The 12,323-nt window shown below is 35.5% G+C and overlaps 2 protein-coding genes across 5 annotated transcripts in view; one reads left to right on the top strand and one right to left on the bottom strand.

Annotated features, from left to right (window-relative positions):
* LOC117335820 (alpha-1,6-mannosyl-glycoprotein 4-beta-N-acetylglucosaminyltransferase-like) overlaps nt 1-4,029 on the bottom strand; it is an 88,958-nt gene extending 84,929 nt beyond the window's left edge. The window contains exon 1 of the mRNA XM_033896031.1: nt 3,775-4,029. The gene's annotated coding sequence lies outside the window, so the exon portion shown is untranslated. The remainder of the gene's footprint in view (nt 1-3,774) is intronic.
* A 3,011-nt stretch (nt 4,030-7,040) lies between these two features.
* Nucleotides 7,041-11,787, top strand: LOC117336178. Of its 4 annotated transcripts, none has more exons than XR_004534544.1 (4): nt 8,252-8,378; nt 8,424-8,717; nt 10,016-10,352; nt 10,579-11,787. XR_004534544.1 is itself a non-coding variant. In XM_033896575.1 (3 exons), exons 2-3 carry the CDS (start codon nt 7,384-7,386, stop codon nt 10,473-10,475), a joined length of 498 nt encoding a protein of 165 aa, XP_033752466.1. In that variant the 5' UTR covers nt 7,041-7,118; nt 7,223-7,383; the 3' UTR covers nt 10,476-10,554. The 4 variants fall into 4 exon arrangements, 2 of the variants coding, with proteins under 2 accessions (XP_033752466.1, XP_033752465.1); XR_004534545.1 differs by having other exon boundaries at nt 8,253-8,378; nt 8,424-8,655; XM_033896575.1 differs by lacking the exons at nt 8,252-8,378; nt 8,424-8,717; nt 10,579-11,787 and adding exons at nt 7,041-7,118; nt 7,223-7,421 and having other exon boundaries at nt 10,016-10,554.
* The last annotated feature ends 536 nt before the right edge of the window (nt 11,788-12,323 follow it).

Here is a 12,323-nt window from a genome sequence, read left to right as displayed (position 1 = left end):
ATAGGGGCGGGTGTCCAGGAGCACCGACAACAAAAAGCAGAATAAAGAAGGTGATGTTGCATGTCAGAAGACTGGCAAATGTATAAGTGTTAGTAGCATATTTTTGTCTTTTCAGTGTTTTCAAAATAATATATCCATACCACTATCATAATGAGTGACCAACAACACAACATTTCCTACCTCTGAGACCTCTAGTAAAGATGTGGAAATTTGAATATGGCCACCAAAACGGTAGGACAAGAAGGAAAATGTGCACAAGAGTTCAAATCCAAATGTTTCGAGAATATATATATGTTAACAACATGTTCCTGACATTCAGCGGAATGACTCAGATTATATATGGTTAGGTTGATATAGAAAGTTAAGTAAAACGTCATCATAATCCATAACATGCATTAACATATTTCTGACACAGTCATTAATGTCGCCTAAATTATATTTTAGCATGCAACGACTTAGAGGGCAAGAAAAGAACGAAAACGATCAGGTGTTCAATTCTTCCAAGTACATGTATGTTATAGTAAATAGTGTTAAAGTTGTGACTGAACCTATTGACTTTGCACGGTCACAACTGGACGGAAAAAGAATGACAAGAAAAGCGTTCAGGAAGGAAATATATGATAACAATTTCTTGATGACAACCACTTAACATTTTACGGCATACAGTGAGATACAGCAGCCTATTATCGTTTTTAAAATTCAGCAAAATTGTTATTGATAAATTTATTGTACATAGTTATGTCATTGAAGAAAGAGGGGACCGCGATAGCTCAGTCGGTTAGAGAGCCGGTGTAACGTTGAAAATGGACCCCGTAGAAAATTGACCCTTGAAAACTTACCCGGTGTCAATTTTCAATGACGATCCATTTTCAACGTTAGAAAGGCCGGATAGACTCAGGTGAAGGTCCAAGGTGTATGGTTCGACGTTCTTTAACCATGTCGGTGTGTGTTTCTCGAGAAGCTGACAAAAAAGGCTGGTCTGTGTTTTTTTTCTGGTTGCGGACACTTTTTCCGAACAGCACTGCCTCCCGTATGTTGTTCAGTGAGGTGGTTACCAACTACTACACGGATACTCCGCCTCAGAACGACCATGGCTTCTCGCGGGACGATAAACCCAAAAAACAAATACAATCATTGGAGAATAAGTTAAAATTGAAAAGTCGAATCCGGTTGAGAAAGGTGACTGTTTATAATAACGGTAATAATTACTAAACTTGATTATTTTGTTTTGAGATCATCATGGACTTTACCGTTACTTGCGTGTCTTAAATTATTGTATTATCTTGTCTGTCGACAATATAGAAAATTACGACACACTACCTTATGGCTGAACGTGTTTAGTAGAAAAGTAGTTTTTCAGTTGACAAATTAAAATGTTATCGGGTTTCCATCAATCAAACCATTTTATTTTTTAAATATTTGCTAGAGAGCGCCCGTTATAAAGGCATCAGACACTGATTTAAAACCCAACCCCCATTTACACTGAATCAACAATTTTATATTGAGACTTGAATTTGGAGAACGTATACCTCACTTTCAGAAGTACATCTTTATTTAAAACCCCACCGTGTTTCGGAAACAATAAAATTGTGAAGAAATGAAAGTTTCTGAACGTTAATTTTCCCTAACTGCTATAGTTATAAGCTTCGCCGTAACTATGCCTCTGGATTTTAAAAGTTATATTAATTATAAGTTATCGAGCACTTTTTAATGTATCGGTTTTGTTTTATCAGTGTGTACGTTTATATTGTAGGGCATGTTACTTTGTGGTGGTCGAGCCAGTTAATGTCTTTAGACTTGTTTAGATACAATACATATCTTTCTGTTTCAGTTCAACTCTCTTGAGTAATCGCGTTTGATTTTGTCTGTAAGATTGAAAATAAACTATTATTTGGTCGTGCCTTCCAGGTACTGTACTATGTGACAGAGTCCGTATTTAGTTAATTTCCACGTCTTCAACGTCAAAGTGTACATTTAAAAGACACAAACACAACAGCTTGGTCTCGGTAAGGTACTATAAAGCAATACCAGTCCAATTTTAACGCCAAGGTCGCGGTCCTCGGACCCTACATGTCGATGCCTAGGGGTAGTACCAATCAATGGCGACTCTCTTTAACGTAATATTATTGGTAGGTATTAGTAGTGTTTATCAACCCAAACTATTTAATCCTGCCCGATATCAAAACATCAACATAAGATTGTCATCAACATAAGATTGGTTGTGTATACGGCCGTCAACCCTATACCTATCACCTTAGGTATATTACTGTTTATACGTAGGTAATACGATGCTGGGTTTGATTTCGCTATATTCGCTGTCATTAGATATAGCGCGAAAATACCCAAGGAATACTTATATACAGAATTTATAAACATGTTCTAAAATCTGTAAACGTGTTTACTGCATAATGTTTTCAAAGCGGTGTTGATTGAAATTTAATACCCGAGAACTAGTTCCGACTAGAACAATGATTTTAGTGTTTTAATGTAAAAATAAATAAATAAATAATAAAAAAAAAATATGATCAATAAATTAATTAAAATAAATAAAAAGAACTTAATGAACGATGAACATCAGATCGTATTAAATCTAAGTAGACATCTTGATCAAAGTAATTTGTCCATACTAGACGTTAATCGCATGTTATATAAGTCTCGAAAGTAAGATAATTCAGATAACTCTGTCGATTTCTTTTTTGTTTGTCTGTACCTAATCTCCGCGAGGGGGAAATTAAGTTTTATGATGATTTCAAATAATCGAATCGCCCTCGTGTAATAATAGCCCCTCGCGTTTTTAAAATGCTCGGATATCATGGTTTACCGCAATGTGTTTATGTAACTGATGTAAAGCGATTTGAAATTTTAATGAACAACCACTAGAAACGAGGCACTGTTAATGCAAACACTGATATAGCGTTCAAACTAACATTAACAGACCATTGCACACCGAAGTTATTATAAATGAATGATTAGTGTATACCGATTTGATATGGATAGAGAGGCTTTTAGTCTGCGTCAGCTATATATCGTGTTTTATATTGGAATATTTTGAAAACTGTAGAGTTCTCAGGTCACAACGTCTCTTTCTCTCTTCTAGGTCAATCACGATTGTAAAAAAAAAAACAACTATTGTGACATATCGAATCATACACCTAAGTCTATTTGTCATTGATCAGGCATATTTCAAAATTTCATATATAAAAGTTGAATTGTTATACATGTATATAGTTTTGGCGATATTTCCATCATCTTTAACAATAAACATAATTTGTCCCGTTTCACAGAGATGGACCATCGATAATATCAGTTAACCGATTGTTTTGTTATATGACTCAGATAAATATTTTGATTTTAAAGTGTTTTCTCATGAATTTGTACCCACAATCGATGTATACATGTACATAGTATATAAATCGCCGCATTTCAACGACATTTGATTTTCGTTAATGATTCATTATCCCTTTTATACACATCCAAACATTTTAACTAGATTGTGTTTATTAATCTATAATTTATTGTCATTCATTGACATCCATAACAAGTGTACATATCCTAACAGTTAGCTCTTGCTGTAATACATCAGTCACATAAACTTTATCCGTAAACAGTACTTACCGACAACGCCATATCACAGAACACTACCAACACACTAATTTAATTCATATACCCAAATTTATCATGGCTATCCATGCATATTGAATGTAGATAATAAAATGTAGATTACTTACCACTATTTCAATGGTATGATTATGTAATGTCTTTTTAAAGGCTCACCTTTGATCAGTCGCCTTCTTTAACTCTGTTTTGCGTTGAATGTGTTGGACTTCCTGATGACAACTGTCGAAGTAAATACACAACAATCGTTGTAGATCTGTTGATCGTACATAAATGTCCCTGACATGCCGATGCTATATTTGTACTTAGTAACTGATGACAAATGTCCTTTAGCATAATAAACGTCACCAGAGAGAGTCGCTCGACTCGTTCGACAGATAGCCTAGTAGATAGTAATGACTGATCAACCATGGTGCTGTTTTCTTATCAAGTACATACGTGAATGCATGACAATTATTGTGTACATACAATATACACGAATCAGGGTTCACGTGACGACAATATATACAAATAAAAAAAATCTCGCTTAGCGATGTAATTGCAAGTAAACCATTAATGTACTCGCTGTATTTTACCTAGGCAAATCTAGTGTTCCAACTGACTTAACCGTAACAATACATTACGATATAAAGGTGCAGATGTTTAATTGACTCAGAAACTATTTAGTTTCTGTTTAAATTACCCCGCAAAATATCCTTTACAGGAGCCGGGAAGAACACGCTCACGGCATATCGTAATAGACGATAATTCATATGTATCCCCAAAGGATGGGGAATGGTTTCGTCTGTTTCGGAGACATTTGCGTGTCTAGGAATAAGGCATGTATTTCATTGCATGTTTATCTCAGGAGGCATCTAAAACTGGATCCCTACAGAAGAATCGGAAGATTTCTTCTTTGACACTCAATCTGACCTGCTCCCCCTTTGCAGCACTTTCATTCTATCTCCCTCTCTGTTTTCTTCTGTTGGGTCTCCTAGACAACCCTCATCATGTGATCCCGACTGTTATTAGAATAAGCAAGGCGCCAGTTGATCCTAATATCTTGGAAAGCGCTTATAACTATACAAATAGGCTTGGAATTTCGAAATAACTATGGCATATGAGATTTTGATATGCAACGTATACTATGTGAATGTTTTGGAGTCTAATTTCTGTGTCTTGTACACGCGTCCGTTGACAAGCGTCCGTGTATGGTTCCGACTGTTGGTGTTTTTTTGACAAGCATCAAATTATGGTTCCGACTGTTGGCGGTTCCTTGACAAGCGTCCGAATAGGGTTTCGACTGTTGACGTTTCTTTTACAAGCGTCCATATATGGTTTCGACTGTTGGCGTTTCCTTGACAAGCGTCCATATATGGTTTCGACTGTTGGCGTTTCCTTGACAAGCGTCCATATATGGTTTCGACTGTTGGCGTTTCCTTGACAAGCGTCCATATATGGTTTCGACTGTTGGCGTTTCCTTGACAAGCGTCCGTATATGGTTCCGACTGTTGGCGTTTCCTTGACAAGCGTTCGTGTATGGTTCCGACTGTTGGCGTTTCCTTGACAAGCGTCCGTATATGGTTCCGACTGTTGGCGTTTCCTTGACAAGCGTTCGTGTATGGTTCCGACTGTTTGCGTTTCCTTGACAAGCGTCCGTGTATGATTTCACTTGTACTCTCGTCATACGTCACCGCGCCTGTTTGTGATTTTTACATGAATAAAATCATTCCTCAAAATCAATTCTGATGAACCTAGATGGACTTAAGATGACCACTGCTTCAAAATACCTTTATTGAATTTCTCTAGCGTCGTCGATCGTATCAAGGGATTGAAGTAGGTATCTCGTAACAAGCAATGCCTGCTCTAGACTGTTAAATTACAGACATGACGTATCCCTGTTGGGACATTTATGATACGAGTTTGGCTGAAGGATTGGGCGAGGTATCTCCTTAACGTGGACGACTGGACCTCTCGTCATTAATGGAGGTTCCCTGTCTTCTAGTTGACCATTACTGGGTATAGGGTCTGTATAACGACGGTATTACCCGACATATAGGTGCTGGATACGACAAACAGAAGCATTACTCTAATTGATATCCGATTACTTAAGTATATTTGTAATAACGACAGTGATGAGAAGTCAATCCACTCCTTTATCAGAAAATAAAATATTACACAAATTACAAATGTCCTTTACATTGAACACGAAACAGCGTCACATCAAATTGGTAAAGGACAATGTTATGAAATAAGCAAATTGTTGTTCGTGTATTGCTGATAATTCCATCGACCGATTTGACACCGAATGCATTTTAAAATCAACCAAAAATCATATGGATGTGTTTGAGACGGATAATTCACAATAATTGTAATGTACATCTGTATACTGGCAACTAACTGTGTACATTTCAAAATTATTATAATATTGCATGGGAGTTTGACTTCCAATTCGTGTCACTCTCAGCGTAGAGTATTGTGATATATTTGTGAATTCTCTGCAAAAAAGTACTGACCGCCATTATGACTACATTGTACCTGTACTGCTGTTTCGTCTAACATTTTCTCCGCGTGTTTGTTTCATCAGAAACATTTTTATTTATCAGAAATTTGAAAATGACCATCCCAAACCTTAACCCCTGTGTATATATTTATATATGTTTTTTGTTTAGTGATTTTTTTCTGTTAGTAAAATTCCTACTTTTCTAACCTGAGGTTGGTACATATGTCGCAATAGATCAAACAATAACAATTCGATCTGTCAAATAATAGAGAATATTATCGTGTGCGAGGGGAAGTCACTCTCACTCACACAAAGTCGAACATACACACTTTTAGTAAATAGCGAATCACACGACAGCATATCATATCTATATCACCTAAAACTTTGAAAACAAATTAAACATACGCTTATCCTATGATAGAGTTGTATGTAATACACGGTTTTGATGAAAGGACACACGCATACATTGGTGTTATGTACGCTTTATTGTGATTGTATAACTGGAATAAAAGGCTATATTAATCCAGGACGTTCAAATATACGATTCCCATATACATACATTCATTTCATTTCATATTACCTCACAAACAACACTGTCTGTTTTAACTGATATAACTATATAATATGTTACATGAACTTTCTTTATCTTGAATATTACGCGAGAAACGTGGTTAGTCTATGTTAGAAATCATTTGGTAATGAGTTGTCGGATAACAATATTTAATATTTCCATAATTACGATTATGACAATGAAAAAAAGATTGTAATGCATCTTTTAAATGAGAGTCGGTACCGTTAAAAACTGGACAAGTGTTTTTTTCACGTGAATATCATATTTTCTATGAACTAGATAGAGGTACAGTACTAATGTTGGTGTATAGTTTTGATATCTATTACTTAATCTATATTTAGATGTACATGTGCTCATAATATTAGGTTAATGAAGGAGTAAATTCATGTGATCGGGAAGATACCTTACCACCACGGACCAGAGAGGCAAATCCAGCCATTTTGGTGAAAGGTGTGTGACCTATTTACAATATCTCATTCCGAGTGTTTGTGTGGCCAGTTATTTCCTCGTTTGATCATTGCTATTAGACACTGCTGTTTATTTTCTTATTTCAGTTGATTGTCACGGAAAGTCATGCGTGTCATTAAAAACCACTCAAGGGAAACGCAGTCCTAATGTTTGTTTACCTGTTGATATGTGTACTGTCAAATAGCTATCGTTCTGGATGGGTAACCCTGTCCACCATTTGACCACGTTTTCTAATTAATCAGCAACCATGGCAACAGTACAAACGACAATCATACAAAAGTCACGGTGAGTATTGATCATAGTATTGCAATCTGGACTCGTACAGAATTTTAAAGAATTTTGTATATACATTTTAGATAGGAATGTGTGCATGCTGGTTATTTCTCATGCGCGGTAAAAAAAACAAAAAACAAAACAACAACAACAACAACCGCATGCTTCTTTTCAACGAATTACTACGATCATACCGTTTTCAAATGTAATACATAAATAAATGTACGACCGAATGAATGAATGGGAAAATAAATGTACATTTTAATTTAATTTTTTAGTTTTGTAGCTTTGTTTCGAGGTAAACGTCGGGTAATTCTTAACATTGTATCTTTTTGTTGTTCGATTATTTGTATAAAATGGTATCCATTGCGATCATATTATGTTATTTCAATTTATATAGTATTTATTGTGGAGTAGCCTTAGTAATGTTGTAACAATCTTGTGCCTAAAACGTAAATGCTTTTGAAGCAAATAAAATATGTTTAGATAAAAAAAAAAAAAAAATCTTGACGCCAGTGTCTTCGTTTTTCAATCCATGCCAGAATGCAAGTTTTTTTAGCGTGAAGAAGTAAGTTCTGCGTTCTCGGGTACCACACGAGTATACAGCCCTTTCAGTCTCCATCAATGGTAGTCACACTTCGCCACCCGTACGATAAACAAGCTAAAAAACTCAAGGTCAAATTCACTTATCTTTAGGTTTTCTCCCGAGTGAGGTCACCTTGACGACAAGTTTTCCACAAACTTCAAATAGATTTTCTTTATAATTATACCCACGGATACATGGGATAGAGTTTCCCCTTAACGAAAAATATACGGATGTTGTTGTTGAAATCTCATTAATCAGATTTCCGTCAGAGTATGACATCAGATTTATGAAGACGATATACAAATTGTAAGTGAAGGCTATGTCGGCCATACACACTTTTATCCAGGATACTGTGTGTCGGTGATATAGTTCTAAGTGGAGTGGTATGGGTGTTGGTGGCGATATGAGTAAAAACCGACACATTATAGCTATGTTTCATACTTAACTTTGAGGGATATTAGGGAACGTTAAATAGATGGCTGATTATATCCACAACAATACCATTTATTGTTATACATGGATTTAATAGAGGATATATTGCCTCTAGAATCTATTTAAATGCAGCATTTCTTTCAATCATATAATTCTGTATGATTGTATGTGTAAAGACATTGGAAGACGTGCAGTAATCCCATCTGTACCCCTGTTACGTTGTTTATGGTAAGTGGAAGGCGACCAAAAATACTGGTGTGACTGAAAACAAACGTATATACATGTACAACGTAAGTAATGTTTTATTTATTGTTTATGTTTCCAATAAGGACATTAGTGATGATAAGATGATTTTTGTTGTACATTTGATATATCTATCAGTATTGTACACAGGTTAATTATCATACATGTTCGTGTATGATGTTAATACATACGTCATAACCATGGTTTATACTTGTGAGTCCCGTAATGATTTATCTACCATTTATATAGCTATTATTTCATTTCATCATTTTTTGTTTGACGAGACTGCAAATTACATTGGATAGAATAACAGGCAGGGTATTTATATATAATATATGACATATAGGATCAAGAAAGTAATAACGACGGTATGGTCCAATATAGGTACTTGATCATAACAAACAAATGTTCGCTGGATGCGTATTACTAGAAATAGATAATTGTCAAGTAGTCATAACGACAGTACAGTAAATTATCGAATTTTCGAGGCAATCTGTCCCTTATCAAGACACAAGTAAATAACAAATAATATATGAACTATATATATATATATGTGTGTGTGTGTGTGTGTGTGTGTGTGTGTAAGAAGTATCTATCCAGTGTAGTGAGAATTTTGATACTTCCAATACAAAATGAGAACAATATTAAGTTAATAAGTCATTGTATCCATGTATACACCTACCCGTAACATTCTTAGTCATCAATATCAGTTATACCTCTATAAGTCACTGTGTACTTTGTATTAGTGATATAAGAAATAATTAATTTCAGGTTAGTTTTAACATGTATATAGCACTTCGTTTCCTGATGTCATTATTGTGATTAACATAAGTTTATAGTACCACATCTACAAAAGTTTACACGAGATAATGCTAAGTCACATATGTTCGGTGTATTGATATGTCTACAGGAAGTCCGGTGTAAACAATTCCACATACATTACGTTGATATGGCCGTACATGTATGTAAGCCATTTGATCACAGATAGTTTTACGTTTCTGTCAGAGAATCCACTACTGAGGTCGTGTAAGTTTTGATCTCGGATGTTCGTTTTGTTTACAATGAAGACACTTCGAATTTATTTTATAAGAGAATAATACAAACATACCTATTTATATCACTAATATCTAAAAATATTTAGAAGAAAGCAGATGTCCTAATATAATGGTTAGTTTGAAGCCACCTTTGTTTTTAAACAAATGACTGACTTTCTGAAAAGTATGTAATTTGTATCAAAATATACCCATAAGTCAGTGGTTTATCATGCGACACCCCAATTATACCAATTCTAGAAGGTATTGTGATGTATTGTTTCCTGATGCTGATCCATTGCGTACAATTTCAGATTCGAAGATTTCAGAATGTCTGAAACACGTGCAAATCATGGTTACTTGGAAACAGACATAGACGAGTTTCTAGATCAGACTCCACCTGAAGCCCAATCGCTATTCAATGCTGGTAGTAAACTGAGTTTTCAGCATGATCGTGACAATGGAACCAACGGTATCTCCAAAAGTATCGTTCTAACTGAGAACTCGGACACAAAACCTGGTCCTGAAGATATTTCGGCAGATACGCCATTAGTGGATTCAGACAAAGACGAACCCCTCACGTCCAGCGCGTCGCCTTTCTTGCAAGATAATCCACGAACGGAATCTTATGTAAGCGACGGGAATTCAGAGGTACTAACCAACACTCCAAGCTTTCCAAAATGGAAACAAATAGCAGTCGTTGTCTTTTTTCACCCTTCGGTTGGTTTCCACGTAAGAAAGCGAGAAGTATTCAAAAGCAATTTATTTTTATGAAATTTATCTTTATTTTATGTTTGATATAGGCAAAATATCTATAATTTATTTTATCAATTCAATAAAGCATATTTACATACAGAGTACAACTATTATTTGTCAGGTTAATGAAGACTACGACAAGGGGCGAAGAAGACTGGAGTCAACAGAGATCCTCACGACAATCTTACTTTGCTTGGGTGTTTCGATGAGTTGCCTTTTCCTTTTCCTGTTAGTAACATCTCTGATTTCCGCATACTGGGAGCCTAACAACCTCAGAAAGTTTTGTGATGATATACATGTGGTTGGGTATACAAGTCAAGCATGCCGGGACATTGACAGTGGATGATCAGATGGAGAAGGATGGACAGGCTGTACAGTATTTAAAATGGTATTAACAGTGATTATTTCAGTCATAAATCAAAACTGTAATTCGACTGATAAAATGACATTCATTATTTTGTTTATCAGGGATATGTATGGACCTAAATAATTCGCTGAAAGCAGTGAAGAGCCAGTTAAACAATTCCCATATTAAGACATCCAGACATAATTATTTTATCATTATGCCGACATGACAAACAACATGATCTGTGTGTGTCGTCCCTGAAAGAACTCGTTTATTGCTAACATAATGCTATATATCTGTCGTCACATACAGAACTCGTCTATTGCCGACATGACAAACAACACTTTCTGTGTCTAAATTCCCAGACAGAACTCGGTTATTGCCGACATGACAAACAGCATGATCTGTGTAGTCACAGACAGAACTCGTTTATTGCCGACATGACAAACAGCATGATCTGCATCGTGTTATAAGAGTTATCGCGCATGAAACAGATGTGTTTTTGTTAACATTGGTCCAGAATGGACTTCATTACCGAAAATTGCATTAATTTTAACAATGATAATGATACACTGTACTGTAAACACTGCAATGCATTTGGAAAACAATATGAACATGTTACGTGCTTTAAAATGAAGCATACGTCTCAGGCATTTGCTGTTTTAAACACTAGCTATATTCTCTATGGAATAAAGAGGTTACACGACGCTGTTGTATATGGTACTTCTTTTACTCGAGTTAGTTATTTTTCAAACGTTACAAAACCACGTGCTTCTAAAAATAACTAACGAAAGTGAAAGAAATACCATATACAACAACCACGAGTTCGTGTGACCTGTTTCTACCACAATAGAAAAGCTATTCTGAGGATGAAGTGAGCTTTTTTGTGTCAACGTGTGTTCTTTACACAATACCAGGTGTTTTGAAAGCAATAAATTGGTAAGGATCTATATATATATATTGAAGAGTATAACAACACAATTGCTTACTACTTACACAATTGCTTACTACTTATTGTGTTATCTTTTTCAAGACATCGTGAAGCGACTTTCAAGTGTTTGCCAATCAAAATGCATTGAACCACACGATCAAAAAATAGTTAAGGTCAAAGGCCTCCGTGTCGACCAATCAAAACGCATTTAGGGTTTATTCCACGTGTGGTAAAAACTGAATGCTATTCAACAGTTATAATGATTATTCCATGCATTGGGAGTTGAATAACAACCCATCCTCCTCTTTACGTCAGAAATATAGATATCTGGAGACACTACACTAAAAATGTATGTAACAAATACATCCGAAATCTACAAACTAATGCCAGTTTTGACCAAAATAATCTTGGCAAGTGTTCCGTTATTTTTGTCCTCCTAGTTGTTTTAAGGATAATCGTGACGGTACACTTCATTCTAATTACCAGCTTAGACAATTCTTTCCATGTGTATATTCGTGACATTAAGGACATATAAACACCTTGCACGAGGGAGGAAACCGTTTAGGGATGCAGTTCTAAATTAGTAATA

This window comes from Pecten maximus, chromosome 10, assembly GCF_902652985.1.
Source record: "Pecten maximus chromosome 10, xPecMax1.1, whole genome shotgun sequence".
In the NCBI taxonomy this organism is placed as follows: Eukaryota; Metazoa; Mollusca; class Bivalvia; order Pectinida; family Pectinidae; genus Pecten; species Pecten maximus.
Note: the sequence above shows the minus strand (reverse complement) of the source record. Positions and strands in the feature narration are given on the sequence as shown.

Excerpts from the sequence above, each read along its gene's own strand:
- LOC117336178 (XM_033896574.1), top strand. The coding sequence starts at position 7,384 with ATGGCAACAGTACAAACGACAATCATACAAAAGTCACG. Across the intron at positions 7,422-10,015 it reads ACAATCATACAAAAGTCACG|ATTCGAAGATTTCAGAATGT; the intron begins GTGAGTATTGAT and ends GTACAATTTCAG. Across the intron at positions 10,353-10,578 it reads TAAGCGACGGGAATTCAGAG|GTTAATGAAGACTACGACAA; the intron begins GTACTAACCAAC and ends ATTATTTGTCAG.